The sequence below is a fragment of the Magallana gigas genome, chromosome 3 (assembly GCF_963853765.1).
Source record: "Magallana gigas chromosome 3, xbMagGiga1.1, whole genome shotgun sequence".
In the NCBI taxonomy this organism is placed as follows: Eukaryota; Metazoa; Mollusca; class Bivalvia; order Ostreida; family Ostreidae; genus Magallana; species Magallana gigas.
In genome coordinates this window covers 47,628,395-47,651,972 of record NC_088855.1, presented here as the reverse complement: position 1 = coordinate 47,651,972, position 23,578 = coordinate 47,628,395, and the positions used below count along the sequence as shown (strand labels likewise).

Genomic DNA, 23,578 nt, shown 5'->3' with positions numbered 1-23,578 from the left:
AGTTATATAATTTTTTGTGCTTGATAATAATAAGTAAAAGAAGGAATTGCAACTTTCATTCATTCTGATAATCATTCAAAAGACCTATAAAGAAATATGACATTATTGTAGCATTGGAATGCCAAAAAAGACAACTCGTTCACACCCTGCTGAAAACAGTGTCATGTAATATAATTGTGCATCCGTGGCACATAAATGCAAAATTTTATTTTCTCTATCAAGAATTTTTGTTCAAATCTGTCCAACTTAAAATTGGCCCGATGAAAAACTTAATGAGGTCAAAGAAATGCCATTTATTACAATACAATTTACAGCTGTATATAAGTCAGTGGCTAATTCTTTACAAAAATTCCACTAATTAAAAAGTAAAAAATGATATACATGTTTGAAAGAAAACACCAAACAATGATACTTGTCAAACTACAAGCTATTTTTTAAAAAAATATTAATTAACCCATATTATTTACTGTTAAATCGCTATAGCATATTGTCCTTTACAAAATTTCAGAACATTGGGCATCAAAATTTGAATAAGACAATGCATTGTTGTAAAGTACAAAATCAAAAACAAAAACCACAACAAAACAAAATAATACATAAGTATAAATTTCTCAGTAAGAAAATATGAATCTATCACAAAAGAGGTGATTTACAAAATAAAAAACAGAACATAGATGAATGATGAAAAAAGACAATCACAAAATTAACGTTAAACATTCTTCGTCACAAACCATCTAGCTTAAAAAATAGCAAAAGTACAAAAATACACAATAAACGTAGATAGTCGGCTAAAGTAAAAATAATAGAACAAAGGCAACAAAAGGGGACACTTTTTAAAAAGTTATTTTCCATAAAAACTTGTCTTTTTATTGAAATCAGAAATATTTTTTTTGATAGTAAATATTTCATCGGGTAACTCAAGTTGTTCAAGTTGTAGAACGTTTCTTTTGAACTTTGTGTTCCTGTTAAAGTCGTAGACTTTTTCATTGTAGCAGACCGTGTTGTCAAACGGGTCATGAAGTCGACTACGCACTTCTCGAAGAATATTCTTTTTTCTGGAAGAGACTTTCACGAAATGCCTGACTCTGGTGAATGCTTTAACAATTCTATGCTTTGCAAATTTTTTACGAATGTTTTCCAAGTCAAGAAATATCACATTTCGGTATCGGTCCTTTTCAAACAATTTCCACATGATTTCAAATTCCCTGATCACAGAGACAGTCGTCGTTTCATTTCCATCTACGTCTTGGAAATTTTCCATGGAGTCTTTCTCCGTCAAAATCACGATGTAAGCAATACTCTGTTTAATGGCATTTGCTCTCTCGGAGAGTATATTGTCACCCGGTAATAAATCGCGCATTGGCAAGTAAACTTTGTACCCTTCTGATTCTAGATAAGGCAGTAGGGACGTAATTACCCATTCTCTTTGTATCCTGTCCTCTTCGTCCAAGGAAATATAGACGTCGAAATCACATTTCTTTCTATTTGGACGCGTCTTTGTGAAGAATTTTCTTGTCAGAATAAGCATCTCGGGATAGAAACAACAATAAGTAAGTGTTAAAAGTATTAACAAAACAGCTAGCACACAAATTGCAATCATGACAATGAATAGGGTTTGATCTATTGGTTCTTTGCATCCAAAGTCATCTGTTGTTAACAATTCTAAATTCTTGTTGAAGTTTGAACATATGTATTTTGTAGTAGAGTTTGTATTCTGAAAGTGTGTCCATAAATATAGCCATTTAGAGGAACAAACACATTCTACAAGAACCCGACCTAGATTGATTTTCAATGGATCTTTGGAAAACAGTTCGGACGGTAAACTCTGAAGGTTGTGATCTTGTAAATCTAAAACGACATTGTTCGGTAAAGAACTGATGGCCTGGCCGTCCATGTGCATGATTCCTGATACCTGCATGTAAGAAACTTTTTCCATGTAACTTTTCTTTTCTAGAGAAGATATCTTATTCTCTCCAAAAATAATAGAATACTTATTTGCCCAAGGTAGAGTCTCGGGAAAATGTGTAATGTGGCTTTCAGTGCAATTAATTACAGTATGGTATTTACTGGGTTGCTCATAACAATGACATTTGGGAGGACAGTTGCTGGCAACATCACAAGTCATGTCATCCAAATGATTATCATAGATGTCCTTAAGGGTGTAGTTACGCAAAGATTCTGGTTCCGAACATATCATGGTTCCCTCGTCTGTACCAGAGAAGAATTTTTTTATGGCTGTCAAGTCCTTCAAAAGGTATTTTACGAAAATACAATCACATGTTAAACTAAGATTGAGAACTAAAACCTTAAAGTGAATTTTTTCGTAGAATTCTTGTGTAGATGAAATTCCAATTGAAGTAAAGTTCGGAAGCTGTTTAACCATGCTATTCTCCAAGTTCACTGAACCAAAGTCCCCATATAATGCATCGGGTGCAACTGTAAAGTTATTTAAATTTACAAAATTTTGAACTGATGAATGAGAGAGATCAATGTCACAGAACATTCGACCTTCAAGAAAAATATTTGTCACATCTAGATCTCGGATGTCAATATGGGACAACTGCATAGAAAATGGTGAGGAACCATCATACCTTCGGAATGCATTTGGATCAAGTACACGAATTGGGTTGAATGAAAGATCAACCTTCCTTAAAAATATATTGTCTACGAAAGTAGTGTTTCGTATCTCCATAAGCTGATTTTTGCTAAGGATGAGAACCTCTAAATAAGGTATGCAACCCAAATTTGGAATTTTCCCAATAGAGTTAGACTGCAAATTAATGTGTACGATCTTTTCAAAATTGCACAAGTTGTTTGGAAATGTTCTCATGCGACCATTCGTATGTATCAATTGAAGCACAGAGTCGGAGAAAGGCTTACGTGGCTTTATTAGTGTATTGTCCCCAAATGCATTTCTGTATTCAACGTGCAGTAGAAGTGTGCTTTCCAGTCCTATCTCCCATGGCGACTTTACACCGCAGACACAGCATTCCTCGTCAACCTGACACGGAGTCACGCTACAGTCTCTGCAGTGTTCAGCACAATATGCATTACGTGTCCCATTCACAGAAGGGGTCCATTTAAAGTATTGGCAATGCAGTGTATCAAAACAAACCAGTAGGATAAGAATCCAAAAATACAAACTCGCCATTTGAGGTCAATGAAGAAGATATGCCTGTAAAATAAATAGCAGTATTGGTTTAGATAGAGAAAGGCTGAAAAAACTTAATACAAACATGAAAATTACGGTATGGTATAAACTCAGGGGACACTTTCAATTTGTTTGGATATAACAGTTCACTCCAATGAGTGAAATTTTCTAAAATTATCAAAATTATTTGTCTTAACTTTAAAGAAACATTACAACATTACACATTTTAACATGCTTACCGAATAGAGTTTAAACTTACTCTGCTGAAGTGGAGAGAATATTCTTTTAAATGCTACAACAATTGACGATTCCGTGATTAAATCGGCTCGAATTATCCAGTGTAAAAACCAATTTCAATATTTGATTAACATACGACCAATACAATTGACTGATCGAAAAAGGGAATTTCCCAAATCTTTTCTGTATTATTTGAACATTTGCTAATCCTAAATGCAGTCTCTACCGATAAATAGACGTTTGAAATTTAAACTTTTGTGTTATGAAGAATCAGTTTTTGCTTTTGTAATAATTTGCCTCCTCCAATGAATACACGTCTGGCATTTAAAAAATAAAAACAATATCAATAACAATGCATAATCATTACTAGATTTAGAACTAGATTGAGAACAATGTTAATTGCATGTATAAGAATTAATTTAAATTTCTTGTTGAAAGAGGAACATGCAGAATAAGTGATAACCTTGAAGGTCGAACAAGGTTAACCTTTTACTTCCTTCTTTGCAATCGAGGACGTTTCAATATCGTGTGTGAAGAGGAACTTCTTTTTTTTTCTTTGTTTGCATTCATGCTATTTTCAATTTTTTGAGTCGATCCACGAAATTCAGTTAAATTGAAGAAATAAAATGGAGTCATGAGACAAAAGTCTCAATATGGAAGGTCCTTTGTCCAAGTTACGATTGCTGAAACTAACCCCCCCCCCCCCCCCCCCCCCCCCTCTAAAATTACAAAAGAAATTATGCCTCTTACTTAGACATCGCAGAAAAATAAACAAAGGATCGAGAACACGGATAAGTAAAGAAAGGGATTTCTTGTCAGAAAAAATGTATTCAGGATGTTATAATGTGACATAAATTCGACTTAAAAATAGCATCGGGTACGAAAAAAGAAAATTTAAGAAAAAGCATTCAACAAGTTAGAGTTTGATCATGTTTAGTAAAATATTTGCGATTAAGAATGAACCGGATTGAGCGAAGCGATTTTACCTTATATGATTAATTTAACTTACTTAAAACACATTGATCAAAATTTCTGCGCCAAATAAATTAACGGTACCTCTCTGTTGGTTTGTATAATTGAAAATTATGCTTGGAGAAATTCTTAAAGATTTGCAGAATATTTAGCGACTGCAGTGGGTTATGTAATCTTAATTACAGTCAGCATTCATGATTGGATAAATAAGATTATAAAATACTTGGGAGACTTAAGAAAGTGGAATTAGAATGCATATTGTTCATTCTCTAGATGACATGGGGTATTGTATAATATATCACGTAGTCATTTAAAAAAGGAAAGTCGCATTCTATCATTTTAGCTCCACTCTAATTAAGGGGGAAAATAGAGAAAAACTGCGGACTGAAGCATTGTTTAGCCGTCTAACTAAAAGTCCTTTTTTGATAATTGTCTGATTGAATTTAATTTTTTTTTTCAAATAATGGAAACATTTATGAATATTTTTTTTAAAAATGATTTGGTCAGACAAAGAGAGATAACTTTGTATTTTGGGTTAAAATAAGTCATTTCATAATAGAAACTAACGGATAAAGGAATTTAAAAAAAAAAATCTCTACCCCTCCCCCCCCCCCCCCCCCCCCCCCCCGTCCCGTGAAACAAAAATTCCTTTGTGTGTGTGTGTGTGTGGGGGGGGGTTATAATATATATTGTTCTTTAGCATATTCATACCAAAGGATTTGTTGTTTCACAGGGGGGGGGGGGGGGGATGTGTCAACAGACCAAATACATTATTGCTTCGTAACGTTTCAATAAATAATTAAATAATATAAATTAAAATGAAAATTTACTTCAATATTTAACGTGAACTTGTGATTTTTAAGTTTTCATGCACATATCGGCCGATTAATAGTATTTTCCTCACTCATAGAGACCGATTTCAATAAAAAAATATATACTTTTAAGTAAATAACTTTGCTTTTGAATGTCTGACAGAAATTCCAAAATATTTGGATGTAAAATGAAAACGGGAAAGGGGCGTCGGCGTTCGCAGTTGTTTGAATTGCATTTATTTTCATAAAACAAATGTAAAGCTTGAATAAAAAAATCCAACGTAAACTAACATAACACAAAGGTTCTCAAAAAATGTACAACAACAGAAAAGATACCATGAAATTCGTCAATGAGAAAAGCATTTTGATTCGAGTGCTTTACTGTTGTTTAAATATTTAAATGCCGAACACATATTTCAGTCATGTTTCTGCACTGTTCGATGATTGGAGTCCAGCCATGTATGAAGTACGTTTTTTAAACTGAATGTAATCATGGGTGAATGGCTCTGTCATGTTGGATCATAAGAGGAAGTAATCTGATATTTTCACGTTAACCCAGATTTCGGTGCCATTAATTGCATTGAGAAATTCATAATCGCTTTAAAGATTGTAAAAATGACATTTTTTCGTTTGACGCTTTTTCAACGACTATTTCTTGTGTATTGTGGACTTTTACTGTCTGAAACTTTGGGTAAGTACGTAGTATTTATATTGAGAATGGGCTCTGTTTACCATCAAAAACATCAAACAAACCCACGTTTGTATATAACTAGTCTATGAAGACTTCAATTAAACTTTGTTCAGAGAGCTACAAGATAAAATTAAAAAAAAAAAGAAGTTTCAATTTAAACCGGAAGTAGAAGTGGAAACGAGTAATTTTTCAGTTATTATAGCAGGTTTTATATTATGTGTGCATATATGCTAATATTGGTGTTGATATTGCAGGGTCCACAACAACCTCTAGTACAGAACAAACAAACCCAGCCACTAGCCCGTCCACGACAGAACAAACAAGCCCAGCCACTAGCCCGTCTACGACGGCAACCACAAGTACAGTGGAACCACCCACGACCACGACAGGTGCGATAGAAGAGTTTCCTAAAAAAAAATAAAAACATTTTGTCATTCAAAATATTTTAGTTTGTTTCATGATTAAGTTTATCAGAATATTGTACATATTAAATTTCATTCTGGTTATTTTTTTTTCTTCAGTGTATTATTCATGAGACGTATTCTAAATATAGAAAATTTCAAGGAATTCAATTCATCATTTATACATGGAAAAATGGTGTACAAGTATCTAATGTCAGTGTCGTTTGAGCAGTTAATGCAAGCATTTCAGAACGACAAATTACGTCATAACAATGGCGTCTTACCATAAATGTTTTGCCCATCTATCCATCGATAAATGCAAATCATTGTTTTTTTTGGGTACTGTTAGCCAAGGACTTGGTGTGCTATGGGTGCACTGACACACAGCGAGGTGGGGACTGTCAAAGTAACAGCAAGGGCATGCTACAGGAGGCCCAGGCCCACCTGGGGAAAACAACAGATCAACAGAATGTCCAATCCGGAACAAATTATGTAAAGCGATGTAGTTATGACAACTATACTTACTGCGTAATCGAAACAATTGAAAATAGAGGTAAGACGCTATGTTGCAAATCAATACTCTTTTAGTTATTGTATGTACCATGATATAATGTGTAAAATGAAAATCAGACTGACGCTGAATTTGGAAATGACGAGTTTTATTTACAGTAACTTTTTCGGTGTTATTTTACCAAAATTAAGTGGTTTTTTCCTTTCCTTTCTCTTTTGTGTTTTCTATGCCGAATAAGAAATATTAATAAAATTGAATGTATTACAAATTGACTATATATAATCTTTATCAAACAAAAATCTGCAAGCTGAAGAGTTTTAATATTATCATTTCGCTCCCAGTAGACGGAGAGTAGAGTTAAGAAAATGGCTTGTTAAGATAACCATTTAGTGATGATTTGGTCTGTAAATTTTGTGCGGTGCCGGTAGCAGTTTCTTTTTTTTTCTTTTTTTGGATCATGATAATCATATCAATCTCTATATATATAGAATCGCGATATTCTGTAGAGCTTGTGATATCATGATATCGATAACTCTAAATACACATGTATCTTAACCGATGGACACTCTGACTTATATGTAATTTTTACGTAGAATTATATTGATCAAAATGATTTTGTACAGGGTATTTGTTATTCTAAATCTATACTGGAGATAAAACGGGCACAAACTCTTGTACTTGTATATGTATATATCTTCTTTTTGTCAAGAAATGAACTTTTTAAGAAAATTGCAAAATACATAATTATACTGCAGTGCACTTCCTTCCTTTGAGAATTATTTTATGATCAGTTTGGCATTAATGTAATTTCAATCCAACCAAATACAAAAAACTGGGTTAGTTTCGAATAAACAAGCTTGAAAATGAAACGTTATTATTAAGGTTTTAACTGCATGCTCACCTTGTCATTATAGTGAATAAACAATAGCCATGTACAAATGTATATACTTTTTTTTTTAAACAAGGCGAGGTCCACTCTTACATTAGAGACTGTTCGGATGGCCGCTCCTTCTCGGAAGACTCCAGTAAACTTAAGTTAACGAAGCCAGACAATCAAACAACCTGCGCCTACACCTTACAGGGCTACCTTATCTGTGTAAAGCTGTGTCAGACCAGCTTCTGTAACGGACCAATTGCACATATTTCTTCAGCATGTCCACTGACGTGCACCCTGTTCTCTTTTGTACTTCTTGTATTGTGTTTGATTTCTAGATACTGATATACGTGCATGTGTCCTGAAAATTTTATCACATTATGGCAGTTTAAGGAGGCTGGCTGGTCACGAATCACCCATCAGATCTACCCTAGATTCTTAATGTGATATTTGAGGTTATAACCTATTATTTATTAAACTAAAGAATTGCTTACATTTTGTTCTCTATAAATGTACGGACCGTATAAACAGATTTCATTGATTAAACTATATCTACATGTATAATCATCAAGTAATTTAAATACAAAGGACTGACCATTTGCATGAATTAATCGGATTAAATATGTTATTAGATACATTTGCTTTACTTGTTCAGGAAATGAAATAATTTTTAAAGCTATGACCTCCATGTTTTTTTTGCAAAATGCTAGCAGAAATCTTACTTTGGATACTGTGAACATAAATGCCCAGGAATAGAGGGTTGGAAACATTTTGTAATGTTATGCACCAAAAAAGCCTAAGAAATTTTGAATGTATTAATCTTAACTTCTTATATTCAGTAATTGGCGATTTTTTAAAACGATTCTTTGAAAAATGGTTTTTAATCAAATTTATGGTGAAGTAAATGACAAACTTCTGTACCAATTCTATATTCCAATTGTTATTTTTAATTGTTGAATTATATACCATACCGTTCGGAAGGTAGTAGTGTTATATACATATTTACTCTGCAATAATTGCTACCTTTACACTCAAATGAACAATCAACGAGTGTATTTTGTTTAAATAGTAAGTATTTAACATTTTCAATAAAGTCTTAGCATATTTTTTTTTACTAGAACACTAGTTAGCCTGTGACGCACCATGTTTCTGCTGGCAAATAAATGTACCTTAAGTTTACAAATGTGATCACTACTGCTACATTGATGCCAATTGTTACTTATTACACATATAATACATGTTATATCTGAAATAAATAATCACTTTTTAAAAGCTGTTACATGTAATGTTATAAGGACTCAGGGGCTGGGTGGTCCAAAAAAAATTCCATAATTAATTCCGGTCACATCATGATATGGTTTTATCGTTATTTGTCGGTACGAAACTAAAGTTACTCTTGCTGTCATCAACAGAAAGGACGAGTAAGTACGATATCGCTATCGACAGAAAGGTCGAGATCTCATTACTGACAGTGTAAAATAAAGTTACACATGCTACTTTTAAACATCGTAGACTATTTTAAAAACTAATATTAAACAGAATTGGTTTTATGATGTCTGAAATTAACTTTGAATTGAAGATCCAATCAACTTAATTTTGACACTGGACAACCCAGACGCCGAGATTTAAGCACACGTAAAAAAAAAATTAGTTTACTTGAGTCGTCCGAACAAGATGACCCCTAGCGGTCGTGATCTAAACAAAGAATAATCTAAAACTTAATCTCTGTGTCCTCGGAAGAGATAACCTCCTTATAAAATCAAAATCAATTTTGATTCTAAATTTAAATACCAGATTCTCCCATAGTAAGCAGTATGGTTCGCACGCGTGTCGGACTCGCAGTGTTTGCCTAGGTAAACAGTTTACCTTTGGAATACATTGCTATTCAATTATCATTAGCCGTCTTGATGAATTTGTTTTTAAAGCCGCCCGATAACCAGAATTCCATGTGCTATCCAGACGCTTCCGATCAAAAATCTCATTATTATATTAGCGTCAAATAATACAAGCCACGTGCAATTTGGCGGCTACTGGGAAGTGCAGTGTCCGTAGTGTGAAAATTGGACAATTTTACACCTTATTCCATTGTAGCTCTGCCGTGAAATTCTTGAAGTAATTGCACCGACACCTTCTATACTGAAAGCGAGGTTAAATTCCTACTCGATGTGACGAGGAACCTGAGAGAACGATGGAATTAACTGTTCAACATTTTAATTTGATTTCTTTTGTTTTTATTAACTTGGTGACCAGCCATTCTGCAAAGAGTGTCCAAGATTTCCTGATTCCACGCGAGAAAACGAGATGGTTAGCAGACGAAGCTGTAAGTATTTGTTAAAAATCTAAATTGGTGTAGATAATTTGATTATCTAAAAGAAAAATGAAATATGAAACGCGAACGTTTTCTAATTCATTAATTTGCGTATATGTGTTTTAGTAATAAATATATGAATTAAGGGTTTGCGTATTTAGAATGAAAAAAGCTTGAGGAACATCGAAAACCGATTACATCTAAAGCATTACAAAACCAAGATTTTTTTTCACTTTCAGTTCTGCATGCATTGTGATTCTTTCCCGATCTCTTGAGCAAAAAAGTAGCTTTAAAATCTGCTCTCTGTATTCTGCTATACCCTTTACAATGCTGATAAGATTAAGATCAAAGGAGAGCTTTCTCCAGACAAACTGTTTAAAACATCGGCGAGTGTCAGTTATTCCGAGGTATACTTTGTAGAACCACAAGCGCCATGCTTGCGTTAATTAAGCTTGCTCTTACTCACTTTCAAACTATTTTTAATCCCATCCATCTGAATTTGTTTCTTACTTAACAAACCATATTTATTTCAAATTTCTAGCTTTAAAATAAGCACAAGTAAGCAAAAAGGGGAGATTTTCTTTGCAAATGATACGATAGCCGAAGTATTTTCTTATCATTTCCCCGAGTCGAGAACACTATCTTTCTCACTTCTAAAGACAAACTGCAGGCGAGATCGATTGGCATTTCTGGACCAAAGAAACAGGTGCGATAGTTAAGAAATGCATATGTATTTCTACGTTTTTAACATGTTAATTTATATTTGTTATGAGATAAAAGGCCAATCGCATCAATGTATTGCAAACTGGTGTTTGTAAATGTTGGTGTTTATTTTTAGTTAAAGTATTGTGAACAGACTAGAAAGAAAATTCCTAAGATTCATTACAAAATTAATTAAATAGTATCGCCAAACCCCAGACAGTAATAAATCAAAGATATATACGATATCGTACCCAAACTCTGGCTGATATTGCCTGTCTTAGCTGCTTGTGTACATCCTTCATTAGCGAAAGCACTTACCAAGATAAATAGACGGCCAGTTGATTGACATGGAGCGCGCTCGCCAGACAAGTACCGATCATAAATCTATATAGCTCGGTAGGTTGTTCATTGAAACAGAAAACGCGCACGTGTTGGATTGATCTACATCGTGGCATAAACTACGTAATGTGTACGCACGTGCGTCATTTGAGAGAGAGAGAGAGAGAGAAAGAGAGAAAGAGAGAGAGAGAGATTATTGCTTTAGTATACGAGTTTCTAGCCCTATTAAGAAAAATTGTTGGGTCTCAAAATATTTTTAGTATCCCCCCCCCCCCCCAATACAAAAGAGTTTACAGAGAATAAACTAAAAGTAATGTGGAATTATATTAAACATGTTTCAGGGTGTAATTAATCTAAATGATTTTTATTGTGTCAAATACATGTATGCGTTTGTTATTTTTTTAAAGTGAATTCGAAGTGAATGAGGTTAAAAGATGTTTGTCTGGAACGATTACTGTTAATGTCTTATTTTACGTGAGTTTCTGCGATTCCGCTGTTTTGTATTTTAAATCGCGAGAATATATAATCGCGAGCACCATTTTTTATAATTATTTCATATAGTTCAAAACCGTCTGGAAAATAAAAGCGAAATTTTATATGTTCGATAAAATGATTGTTCCAATTATACTGTATGGTTCTGACTTGTGGGGGTTTAAAAACTTATGTATCATTGAAAAATTGCTTCTTAAATTTTGTAAACTTGTACTTAGTCTTAAATGGGCATGGTCACGATTTTGGTCAAATTTTATTTGTCTGCTTTTATTATTTACAATGCTTTTGGAATACATTTCTAATGATCAAATGAAATTTGGGTGCCAGTCGATGAGTTTTAAAATACAGGGCTCACAATTCTTCGTCATGTAAACAAGGCTCGTGCCCTGTTTTTGTTTACATGGGCTCAATATACTATTAAAAAATCTTTTTCAACCTGATCTGTCTGTCTTCTTATTCATTTTACGCATACATAAACAGTTCCTAACGATTAATACATTTATTTGAGGTCTAAAACTGGAATTTTCACTTCAACGTTCAAAATGTAAACAAACGCTTTGTTTACATAGCGAAGAATTGTAAGCTCTGTAACTCGCTTATAACTCAACAAATGACCCTCAAATTTTGGTTGCCTATTAAAAATGCCTTACTGAAGCATTGTAAACATTAAAATCGAAAAAAAAAAATTGACAAAAATCGTGACCATGCCCCTTTAAGACGTCCACTCCAAATTTTATGATCTACGGTGAACTTGCTAAATACCCATTGTGTGTGAAAGTTAAAATTAGAATGTTGAGTTTTTGGATTAGATTGTTGAAAGGTAAAGAATCGAAATTGTCATGTATATTGTATATTTTTTTACATAGCCTAACACAAATCAACAATTATAATTTCAAATGGGTTGAATGTTTACAGAATATTTTACATGAATGTGGTCTAAGCTATGTCTGGTTGACGCATAATGTAGAAAATGAAAAATGGATTTTAAATGTTGTTAAGCAAACTTTGATTGACCAATTTCAACAAAATTGGGTCTCAGATTGTAACGCATCTAGTAATGGGTTGATCTATAATTTGTTTACCAATAACATTTTTGTATCTAGAAATTACATAAATTCTGGTGCTTATATGAATAACATTACTACATTACTTAGGTTTAGAACAAGCGATCATAAACTGCCATTTGAGACAGGCAGATGGAACAATGTACCTAGAAATCAACGATTTTGCAATCCATGTAAAAATAACATTGGCGATGAATATTACTATATTATGATGTGTCCAGATTTGAAAGAATATAGAATAGCATGTGTATCATCAATGTATTTTAGACGACCAAATGCTTTCAATTTTTTAAAATTATTTTCATGTAACAAATTAGTTGTTATTAATAAAATAAAAACATGTAAATTTATCAATATTGTAAATAAAGGTAAACTCTTTAGGTTGATGTGTACAGTATACACTCTTGCTTTTTGCATAATATTGTCTGTATTGTATATTTTCTCTATGTTGTTTTATACAATATGATAATAAATAAAATGGAATGAAAGGAATCATTCTTTAAATATTATGATGTGATATTTTCGGTTGGGGCGTGATCAAATCTATCATAATGTCCTTCGGGCTTTATTGGATTTGATCACGCCCAAAACAAAATTATCACATCATAATACTCGAAGAATGATTCTTTATTCCTTAATTAAAATCATAACAAAAATCAAATGATGTTATTTTAACTACAATGCACATGGCGAGAAATTTTTTTAGTGATAGACATTTAGATAAGCCCTGTTATAGCTATTTACGATAAATCACTTGTATTAAGTCGCTGCTGCAACGAAAAATTTAATGCACAATAACATATCACAATTCTCTCCAGAATTATGACGATGACGATGAATACATCAAAGATGAGCCTCGGAGCCTCGACTTGAGTGATAACGTCGGTGAATGTGGTCCAGTGCCTGATATAGTATTAACAGGATTCTGCAAGAAGAAGGTGTGTTCTAGTCACAGCGACTGTCGCAAAAAGAATCACCGCTGCTGTTTTAATGGATGTGTCAAAACGTGCACTAGGCAACCAGATCCACCCCCATGTACGTGGTACTCGAGAATACTGTAAAATGTATTATATTTGGCGTGTACGATATTTGGCGAAAATTAGTTTTTGAACAAGTTGGCGTGGATTTGAATAAGCGTACTCCTGGATGTGACTATTCTTAATCACATGTGCATGGTGTGCATGACGTTTAGCCATGTTCTCGATTTAGCGGAAGCCGCATCCCGCCAAAGGCGCTAAATAGAATACAAAGCCAAATGTAGTACGTTTACAGTAAGTCGCTTCTTCTGTAAAAATTTAATTTTAACACGAACTGGTATTATGCTATAACTAAATGTTTTTCTTCTTCAGTTTTTGACTGGATAAAAGAGCCTAGAAGTAGAGTGGTATCGGGTAAGCATATTTTTCATAATCCAAAACATTAATATTAAAATATAACGAAGACCTGGCTATTAATTAACTTCCACAAGACGAAGAATGTATATGAAAAAAAATTGTTTATTGATTACAGGGGTGTCCTGGCTTATTGACGGGCCAGCAAGCAACAATGAACGTGAGTGATAAAATAAAAACAAACAAAAATAACATGTAAATGCATTTTAGACTTCATATGAAGAACATCTGTATGTGAACTACCGATTTGTTGTTTTATGGTTTCATTAAGTAACAGCGATTGTAGAATTTATACCAAATATATTTTTGCGTTCAATCGTCTTTATATTAAGATTCTCGAAAACATGAATGAAGCTTGTTTAGAATAAAATTCAAGTTTGTAGCATTTGTATTATTATATACTAATAGATAATTTTACCTGTTTCATTTTAAGTCCAATCATGTACCACATCTCGCGTTGGAAAAAATGAAGATCCATTACTTTGTCCCCATGGATACACGTGTCATGTCGTCAGGAAGGGTAACAGAAGGAAACGGATTCAGAACCGAGGATACTGTGTTCCGAATGAAGAAAGCGGTAACAAAAACTCTATTAACGTTTGGTACTTCTAATAGAACCATTTTAACAAGAGCTTTGACTTTGGGTAGTTGGTGTCAAACAGCATTGTGACGTAGGCCTGTCTATTTTATTGCTTGGCACCCAGACATTGCTCTTTGAAATCAACAAAACTTGTCTGGCTTTTAAGCTAAGACAACGCAGTTGGTGTATATTTCACTTCAAACTTGTTTTGACGCAAAACAATAGATAGTTACGTTCTACTGAGAGTCCAAGGCCTTGTTAAAATGGTTTTATTTGCCAACAAATAAGCATTAATAGTTTCATTAACGTTGATTTTTAGTGGTGTTGCGTGACCAACAGATCAACCAGTCTTCAGCCACTGGAGAGTGTCTCCTAGATAAATACATATTAGCAGAGGGAGCATTCATGTTCTTTGATGGTAAAAAATGGTAAGAAATCAAATTCCATTGGTAATTGTATTTCAATATACCGGTAGTTTAAGCGATGTAATGTAATTTTCTGGTTATTAATTGCCTCATAAGCATCCGTAACAATTACCATATTTTTATTTTGCAGCTTTTGTAAAAATGGGTTTCTTGAATGCTTAAAAACAAAAGGTTAAATGTGTCCGAGGATTGGAGCAGGTGGTGGAGGGAACATACAGTGTATTGTTTTAAAAATAAAATACCGAAGAGGTTTACATCGTTTTGTTTGGTTTTAAGGGGTTTTTTTTTTGGGGGGGGGGCTGCATAGCCCAATCGAAGGTGTTGTAATCTATGCTTATCTTAAACAAGCGGTTTGACTTCATTTTAACAAAGTTCCATTACTTTTAATTTTTTTTTTTAATTTTCTATAGTCATCAAATTTGTTTTGATCAGTCATTTTGTAGAAGGAATGGATAAATCTTAAATCTATTACCGTACATAAATGTAACATCATATACCCTAATAAACAACTTTTTTTTAGATTTTAAATAGATTATTTATAAACAGCACAATTCTGCTTTAGGGAATTCCCCGTCGTGTTTTTTCTCGTCTATCTTTTTCTGTAGTAATCCAATATTCAGAATGGAAGCACAAAAACTGGACACAGCAATGATGACAAAACTCCAGGTAAAACAGTGCAGGCCATAGCACTGGTTGGTTTCTTTGGTGTTAACATCGTAAAGAACGCCAAAGGTCTCCTGGTAAACCAGTCCCAGAACAGCGTTCCCAAGCATTATAAAGCCCCAGTTTCGGCTAAAATTGTTCATTCCATAAAACTCGCTGATCATAGTCGGCGTCAGGCACCAGACGGCGCCGTTAGCGAACCCTATGATGATGTCAGTGATTAAAAAAAGGGAAAAGTTATTAGCAAAGAATATACATAGGACAAGATCTATAGTCTGCGCAAGGTTGAATGTGAGCAAGACAACAGATCTTGGCACCCATTCCGCAATGGCGTCTGATAGAAATCCCGCGAAAAATTTAGAGAAGATGGCTGCGATTGGATTTAAAGTAGTAAAAAGCGTCGTGTAGCTTTCAAATCCGTAAGACTTCAGGTATGTTCCAAGATTGTTTTGGAACATCAGCTGTAACCCTGCGCAAATGAAACATGCCCATGACAAATAATGGAAATCGAATCTGTTAAGAAGTTTCAAGCCACTTATTTCTCTATGGGAAATATTTTCATATTTCGGTAAAACAGGATCGCTGTTCAAATCATTATCAACAATACATGTCACTTCCAGGTCAAACTCATAGGAAATGCGCTTTATGAAGATAAGTGCTAGCGCACCAACAGCCACTGAACAGATGATGTTGAGGAAATAAAAGCCTTTTAAATCTTGATTTTCTTCATCGTTAACGTGTCCTTTTACAAATAATGTTCCATAAATGGCAGCAAAAATAGCGGGCCCAGCACTGAACGAAGCATCCATCACCCCCACTACTTTACCCCTGTGTTTAGGGTGAAAATTTCCCATGTTAATTGCGAGCGGTGTCATGTAGAAAAATGTTGCTCCAAAGCCTTCGAATAAAAGAAGTAAAATATACTAATCTTCAAAAGTTTAAAAAAAAGAAGGGAAATAATCATTATCAATCTTTGTTGATTAAAACATCATACACTTTATAAGAAGATAGAATAATATTTTCGTAAAAAAAACTATTTTTTAAAAAAGGAAAATGGAATTGAAAGTTGATGAAAATTTGTTGTTCATTGAATGAAAAATGAACAGAAGATTTTATTCCTTTTATTTAGGGATGCAATTGAATCATTTATGCACATACACGTTATCCAACTTTACAATAATTGTAATGTCGCAATATTTAACTTAGAAGTTTCAAGTGGTGTATCTATTATTATCCAATTAATTGTATGTACCTGCAATAAAGAAGTAGACGCATTGGAGCCAGGCTTTTGTGTGGTAGAAATGTTGCTGCAATGTTGTACTGTACAGCAAGCCATAGCCGAGGGAAGAAAAGATGGCGCCGCAAAGCGTAGACCACCGAGGACCAAATTTCTCGATAATAATGCCAGCAGGGAAAGCAAACGAGATCCCAATGTTTGGCATAGAGCTGAGGAACTCAACTATCAATAAAGTTAAAACAAAACAAACATTAAATATATTACATTGCTATTAATATGTGTCAATATTAAGCAGTTTGTGAGTAAAAAAAAAATACTTTCATCGTTATAGTTCATGTGTACTTCGGTACTTGTAATTTATCATTCACTGGATTTCCTCAATATACATCTATTTGATACACAAGGTAGTTGATGGCATGTACTTTATAAAATATAAGTTATCAAAATAGATAGAGTTCAATTACTTTAGCAAAAGGTTTGCCTTCATGTACTACATGTATAATATTAAATTGATTATGTTTGCATTGAGTAACAACATGTACAATATTGGTATAAAGAGATGAATTACTAGTATTTTAGAAAAAAAAAACTTGTCATGGACACCCTACCTTCTGACTGTGTGTAGTTAAAGTGAGACTTCACGGCGTTAGTGAAAGCTCCAAATGCATAGGTGGATCCCGAAGTAATCATACTTAGAAACCCCACAAACACAGCTAGTAGTCTCTCCGTGTCCGACCGTGACCAATCCATGGCCAGTTATATTTATCACAGCAACCTGCGATTTGTCTAAAAAAAAAAAAAAACCACGTCAGGTTAATAATCCTTATTAATTAACCTCATTGAAACCGTAGTGAAATGGGGTCCGGTGCCTCATCCCATTCCTAGGTACCTGCCGTGGACGGTATTGTTTAAGTTTTATTTATTTGTGAGAATAAATGCAGTTCGTCAACATTCAACGAACGCTGGTATAAACACTTTCCTGATATGACACACCACATGAATGATAGTGCCAAAGTCTATTGATAACTCGATTACATTCCATCATATCAAGAGATACTTGAATTAAATACACGTACATTTATCACATTTTGAACACCTAATATGACGTACATGTATAAAGAGATGCAAAAAGAGGCTACATATGTGTAATAGTACATATTTAATTGGTGATGTGCGAAGGAAGTTCGAGATCTCTGGTAGCTTGTTAAGGAAGATGAAATCTCGTAATCATATTCATAAAATTTAGAAGGAAGTTTAATTCACATGCACCACGTGACGGTAAATAACCAGATTAATTAAATAATTTAGTGATGTAAGAAATCTGAATCTCAAAGTTCGAACTACATATAGATTGTGTTATGATAACATAAAGACAATCACCGCTACCTTTATGTCTTAAAAATATGTTGTATTAATAAACTATATTGGAAGTGCGTATGATATATGATTAAGTTTATCTTGAGCAAAGGCCAATAACAACGGTGTGCGGTTGTGAATCAGAAATATAAATTTATTATCATGCAGGTGACAGACAAAGGTCGTTTATAGAGGTGAAGAAAGGAGGAGGTGTTAACATCTAAAAGCAAAACTAATCCAAACTAATCCAAATCGTTAGTATATCCACTTGGATCTTAAGTAATGTATTCGACTGAAATTTAAAATAGAAAAGGGGGGATTTCCGCGAGCGACAGTACAACTTATCTGAGAGAGATATAAAGTGTAACATGTAACTGTATGTATATATACACTCAAAACCAGGAACAAATTGACAATTAATAGCGCGATATGAACGATAGGAATCCATCATAAAATCCTATAACGAATTTCGTAAAGACTATGCTTACCGTAAACGTTGAAACAGATGTATAATATATTGTAAAATCGGAATCTAGAAACTCTTAAAAAATTCTTTTCAAAGAAACTCCTTACTGAAGCACTGTGAACGTTTAAAACGGAACAACAAATTATGACCAAATTCGTGACCACGCCCCTTTGAGATAAGTATAAATCCTTATGAAAATATTGAAAATACATGTAACGTTGACATGTCTTTTGTAAAACATGTGGATGGTTCTTTTTCTATTTGGAAAGGAATTTTTGCTTGGTTTTGGTTTATCTACGTTTCTAAATTAAACTTTTTATTCCAATATAAATGTTACTATAGGATGAGAAGATATCGTTTCTGAAGAACGTGTATATGTTAATGTCATAAAAAAGCAAAACGCAGAATACATAAATATAATTTATACAATTTATTTAACCCTTGTTAATAAAACAAAGAAATATATATGATATTAGTCAAATTTGGCCCCCAAAAATCCGATACTTTTGAAATGATTCAGGTACATTAATTTGTTGTGTTATTTTATAAAAGAGTTTACATATAATATATGTTTTTCACCTATTTATTTGATTTATATGCACTCACTGGCAGTATATGACGTCAGAAGTGACGCTATTTTTATAATTCAATCAAAATCAACCAAAAATTGACATTTTTCTTATCTTTTTTCGAATGGGAAATATAGAGCGACTCTTTGAACAAGAACGAACTTTATGTCACTTATAAGTATTGGGAAGATACATCTTTGGTGAAAATATTTTTTTTTGTTCAAGTAGTCGCTCAATGTTTCCTTAAAGAAAAACTGCCTCAAAACAAGCCGTTTTATGCTAAAAATGAGAAAATGGCGGGAAAATGTAAATTTTATGATGTCATATTTATAAATTGTGGGCACTAAATTCGAAATGAAATTATGAACAAACTTCAAATGTATATGTGTACAAATTAAACAAAGAATTACAGTCAAATGACAACGTTCATTTTAGGGGGCCATTTTAGGCTCAAACAGTACATAGTCCTTTGTTTTATCACATACTTCATGTAGTATGTTATAAGGAGTATCGGCGACATTTTGTTTTATGCAAAATTCCACACAGACTTTGTTTCATGCAGTAACACTGATTCACGTTTGTCCTCCTATCTTATCCCGTGTACGTGGTCATTAGGGGACAGCGTCGTTGCTGGGCATTTCATTTATACCAAACATGGCAGTTCTTACTTCAGTATTTCAATGAAGTTTCGTTTTGTCCATCTACAACAAATGTAAATATAAGAAATATGAAATCATTTTATGAAAACCAGATTTTGGTTTTTGTTCAAACTATCGAGAGAAACCAATTACATGTAACTTGTAGTTTTAAACGTGTACAGGTATTTATTTGATATAAAAAAAAGTGTAAAGAAGGCATGTAACACAGATCAACAACATTGATGAATAAATACTAAAAAAAATATAAATACTCAATAACATAGAAATACTCATTAACATAGAATGACTGTTTAACATCCAAATATAGCCATGAAACAAAATGATACATTTTAATGCTATACAAAGGAGAAATAGCACATGTAAGTTTAAAGGTCATATAAAATGAAATATCTAGAATTACTTTATTCTGTTTGCATTTATACATTTATTTTTATGACCGGGGGTGAGCTCTAATGTATACAAATAACTATTTTATTGCTTTTATTATGGCACTTAATTCCAAATCTTTTATTGTTCCGTCGCTTTGAAATTATGCACATTGTATACGAATGTACATGTAACAGTTTAGAAATCATACAGAGAAAGAAGATGCAATATCAAGGTAGTCTAAATACCTGGTGTACAGCACATCTCGACATAATCATTCTCACCCTCGTATTTCGTTTCATCAAGCTTTTTCTGCAGCAGTCCAAAGTGAAATACGGTTGCACATAAACTTAAAACTGTGATCATTATAAAGCTCCATGTGAAGCAATGCAGGCCGAAACACTGATTGTCTGAGTCCGTTTTCAGATCATATAAAGCACCGAATATCTCCTGCATTGCAAGGCCACCGAAAGCATTTCCAAGCATCATGGTTCCCCAATTTCGGGCAAAATTCTTCATGCCGTAGAATTCACTTATCATTGTAGGTGTTAGACACCAGAGGGCGCCATTCGCAAAACCTATAACTATATCTACAATGGTGAATAGAACGAGGTTGTCAGAAAAGAATATACACAATCCAAGGCATATTGTTTGCACCACATTGAAAATCAAGAGTACCCCGGCTCTCGGAACTTTGTGCATTATGGCGTCCGAAAGAAAACCGGCAAAAAATTTGGAAACAATTCCAGCAATGGGATTCAATGTCGTAAAAAGTGTGGTGTATTTCTCCAGATTGTACGATTTAAGGTAGGTTCCCTGATTGTTTTGAAACGTCAGCTGCAGGCCAGCACAGAAGATGTAAGCCCAGAGTAAGTAGTGGAAATCAAACCTCCGGATTAACTTTACCCCTGTGATTTCTCTCTGCTCGGGTTTTGCCTGTACAGTTGTCCTTTGATCCTCCTCCTCCTCCCCACCGTCAGCGTTGATAATTTTACTCACTTCAATGTCTATATCAAACGTCACATGTTTCAGCAAAAGTATCCCAAGAGCTCCAACAACACCAAATGCTATAGCTGTCATGAGATAAAAACCTCCAAGGTTCTGGTTTTCTTCGTCCTTTGTGTGGCCTACAGCGAAAACCGTTCCATACAGTGCAGAGAACAGTGCCGGTCCCCCGCTAAAAGAGGCATCAAGGATACCCACCACCTTGCCCCGGTGTTTGGGATGAAAGTTATTCATACTGGTCGTTAATGATGCCATGTACATAAATATACATCCAAATCCTATTAAAAATAAATAAAAATGAGAATTTGACTCACTTAATTGATTATGCTAGCAAAATGAATTATTAATTAAGAAATGGGGACTAAATTACTATCGTTTACTGACCTGATATGAAAAAGTAAATATACTGAAGCCAGACATTTTTGTGGTAAAACGGCTGTGTCAGGGTGGTGCTATAAAGAAGAGAGTATCCGAGTGAGGCAATGAGTAAAGCAGCCAATGAGGTCCATCTCGGACCAAATCTCTCACACATCATTCCAGCAGGAAAACCAAGAGAGATTCCAAAATTAGACATTGATCCGAGAATTTCCACTGAAATGACATTCGATTTATATTACTCGCGGTTACAGAATCAATCTTTCAACTTTATCGCTAGGGTCAAGAATCGTTTTCTTCTTCAAGAGTTTCCTCCGAAACATCATTTTAAGCTTAAGGGTTTCGTTTTTTAACAAAAAAGATAGAGATTCCAAAATTAGACTTTGATTCGAGAATTTCCACTAAAATGATATTCGATTTATATTACTCGCGGTTACAGAATCAACCTTTCAACTTTATCACAAGGGCTAAGAAACGTTCTCTCCTGTAAAAGTTTCCTCCAAAACATCATTTAAAGGGTTTCCGTTTAAATAAAAACCATGCAATTCTTATCTATCGTTGAGTTCGAAAAATATTGATACCTTGGGATTGTGTGTAGTTGAAATGGGCTTTAACGGCATTGATGTAGGCCCCAAAAGCATAGACGGAGCCCGCGGCTATCATCCCGAGACACCCTACAATGAGGGCCAAAATCCGCTCAACATTTACTCTGCTCAATAACATGATGTTTTCCTGTTGCTGCTGTGGCGGTCTTTACTGTTGGTTCAAGGAAAAATACAAATCCATGATGTGTGATTAAATATGATGTTGTTATTATTTTTAACACATTTTGATCAAAATACAAAAATTAATATTACACCTGAAACTGCGAATATTTTTTTCTTGGGTCGTTTTACCTGCTTTATTGAACTAGTGCATTAATGGATATAGACTTACATTTGTAAAAAAGAGTTAATCCTATAAAATATGTACATACACTAGCACTACATTAAGTACATGTAAGCGCAGTGTGTCGCGCTGACTGCAGCCAAACTGTGTTTCTTTATCGCAGTGTGAGATAACAGTGTAATGAAATGTTAACATTGTAGATATGACACATGATCACTTTATCAACAATAACCGAATATTGATAATCTATTACACGTATATCTACGATTTTGAAAGTAGTGCAAGGGGCAGTCATGAGTTTGCATCCTAACATTTTTCACATAGTATCGTCATAACTTGGAAAAAAATTTACACATCTTATTGGGCCAAAATGTATACAAATCAAGTTGAAAAATAAACTTATCAGTTATTGTTTAAATATGTATATGGCCGACCCCCCCCCCACCAGCCCCGACTGACATACAAAAAAAGTCAAAAGGATATTAATTTACCGGCAATAATAAAATGTGTCAGTGGGTGTGGGGGGTTCTGAAACAAGAATTTCTAATATTTTTTGTCGGTCTAAACACATAATTAAAGCTTTTTTTAAAGTGTTGAACTCTGAGATGACATGGCATTGCGCGTGTGTTTTTGTGCTTTCAAGTTTTTATTTTTACATGCATGAAAAGACACACACACACACACACATAAAAAAACCAAAAAAAAAAAACACAAAAACCCCAAAAAACTATGGTAAAGGGAAATAGCTTTCGTTTAATCAAGGAGTCCAGGACTATCTTTATGATCATTCAATTTTTAATGTAACACAATTGTGTCACATGATAAGAGGATTTTAATTTTTGATAATGCGACATTAATCTGATGAAATTGATGCGGCATGAGATGTCAATAGGAATGATTCGTGTGATTTCAGTAGTATATGTCAATTTCTATAATATATCAAGTACCGGTATGTCTTTGATAAGATTACTTAAAGTTTCCCTTGAAAAAGCATGTGAAAGATGCCACCTAACAAGATTAAGAATAAGTTGCACATAATTCACT

The 23,578-nt window shown here is 33.8% G+C and overlaps 4 protein-coding genes and 1 long non-coding RNA gene across 7 annotated transcripts; 2 read left to right on the top strand and 3 right to left on the bottom strand.

Moving 5' to 3' along the window:
• Positions 1–5,651: 5,651 nt before the first annotated feature.
• LOC109618342 (uncharacterized) lies at positions 5,652–8,144 on the top strand. Its single transcript, XM_020065851.3, has 4 exons — positions 5,652–5,863; positions 6,118–6,252; positions 6,614–6,817; positions 7,741–8,144. Exons 1-4 carry the CDS (start codon positions 5,788–5,790, stop codon positions 7,992–7,994), a joined length of 669 nt encoding a protein of 222 aa, XP_019921410.3. The 5' UTR covers positions 5,652–5,787; the 3' UTR covers positions 7,995–8,144.
• A 294-nt stretch (positions 8,145–8,438) lies between these two features.
• On the top strand, positions 8,439–15,212 carry LOC105325041 (WAP four-disulfide core domain protein 1). Its single transcript, XM_066080086.1, has 7 exons — positions 8,439–9,969; positions 13,373–13,589; positions 13,904–13,945; positions 14,064–14,105; positions 14,379–14,522; positions 14,845–14,953; positions 15,081–15,212. The coding sequence occupies exons 1-7, from the start codon at positions 9,838–9,840 to the stop codon at positions 15,124–15,126; spliced, it is 732 nt and encodes a 243-aa protein (XP_065936158.1). The 5' UTR covers positions 8,439–9,837; the 3' UTR covers positions 15,127–15,212.
• Positions 13,363–14,475, bottom strand: LOC136274044 (uncharacterized). The gene is made up of 2 exons (XR_010712308.1): positions 14,364–14,475; positions 13,363–13,788 (listed from the first exon to the last, which is right to left on the bottom strand). It is a non-coding gene; the product is annotated as an uncharacterized lncRNA (long non-coding RNA).
• A 9-nt stretch (positions 15,213–15,221) lies between the features above and the next one.
• On the bottom strand, positions 15,222–17,855 carry LOC117685075 (uncharacterized). The gene is made up of 3 exons (XM_034459299.2): positions 17,459–17,855; positions 16,866–17,072; positions 15,222–16,511 (listed from the first exon to the last, which is right to left on the bottom strand). Exons 1-3 carry the CDS (start codon positions 17,598–17,600, stop codon positions 15,487–15,489), a joined length of 1,374 nt encoding a protein of 457 aa, XP_034315190.2. The 5' UTR covers positions 17,601–17,855; the 3' UTR covers positions 15,222–15,486.
• Positions 17,856–19,131: 1,276 nt separating this feature from the next.
• On the bottom strand, positions 19,132–22,708 carry LOC117692811 (uncharacterized). Of its 3 annotated transcripts, none has more exons than XM_066080085.1 (5): positions 22,623–22,683; positions 22,228–22,402; positions 21,656–21,862; positions 20,515–21,549; positions 19,132–19,942 (listed from the first exon to the last, which is right to left on the bottom strand). In XM_066080085.1, exons 2-5 carry the CDS (start codon positions 22,367–22,369, stop codon positions 19,911–19,913), a joined length of 1,416 nt encoding a protein of 471 aa, XP_065936157.1. In that variant the 5' UTR covers positions 22,370–22,402; positions 22,623–22,683; the 3' UTR covers positions 19,132–19,910. The 3 variants fall into 3 exon arrangements, with proteins under 3 accessions (XP_065936157.1, XP_034337794.2, XP_034337793.2); XM_034481903.2 differs by having other exon boundaries at positions 22,506–22,632; XM_034481902.2 differs by having other exon boundaries at positions 19,133–19,942; positions 22,583–22,708.
• Between the last annotated feature and the right edge of the window lie 870 nt (positions 22,709–23,578).

Bases quoted from the DNA above. Each gene is read 5' to 3' on its own strand.
- LOC109618342 (XM_020065851.3), top strand. From the start codon at position 5,788: ATGACATTTTTTCGTTTGACGCTTTTTCAACGACTATTTCTTGTGTAT. The intron at 6,253-6,613 runs GTGCGATAGAAG...GGGTACTGTTAG, and splicing joins ACCACCCACGACCACGACAG to CCAAGGACTTGGTGTGCTAT. The intron at 6,818-7,740 runs GTAAGACGCTAT...TTTTTAAACAAG, and splicing joins CGAAACAATTGAAAATAGAG to GCGAGGTCCACTCTTACATT.
- LOC105325041 (XM_066080086.1), top strand. From the start codon at position 9,838: ATGGAATTAACTGTTCAACATTTTAATTTGATTTCTTTTGTTTTTATT. The intron at 13,590-13,903 runs GTACGTGGTACT...TTTCTTCTTCAG, and splicing joins GCAACCAGATCCACCCCCAT to TTTTTGACTGGATAAAAGAG. The intron at 14,954-15,080 runs GTAAGAAATCAA...TTTATTTTGCAG, and splicing joins TTCTTTGATGGTAAAAAATG to CTTTTGTAAAAATGGGTTTC.
- LOC117692811 (XM_034481902.2), bottom strand. From the start codon at position 22,369: ATGTTATTGAGCAGAGTAAATGTTGAGCGGATTTTGGCCCTCATTGTA. The intron at 21,550-21,655 runs GTCAGTAAACGA...TATTTTTAATAG, and splicing joins TATTTACTTTTTCATATCAG to GATTTGGATGTATATTTATG. The intron at 19,943-20,514 runs GTATTTAGACTA...CATTTGTTGTAG, and splicing joins CGAGATGTGCTGTACACCAG to ATGGACAAAACGAAACTTCA.
- LOC117685075 (XM_034459299.2), bottom strand. From the start codon at position 17,600: ATGGATTGGTCACGGTCGGACACGGAGAGACTACTAGCTGTGTTTGTG. The intron at 17,073-17,458 runs GTAGGGTGTCCA...CTTTATTGATAG, and splicing joins TAACTACACACAGTCAGAAG to TTGAGTTCCTCAGCTCTATG. The intron at 16,512-16,865 runs GTACATACAATT...TTTTATTCGAAG, and splicing joins CGTCTACTTCTTTATTGCAG to GCTTTGGAGCAACATTTTTC.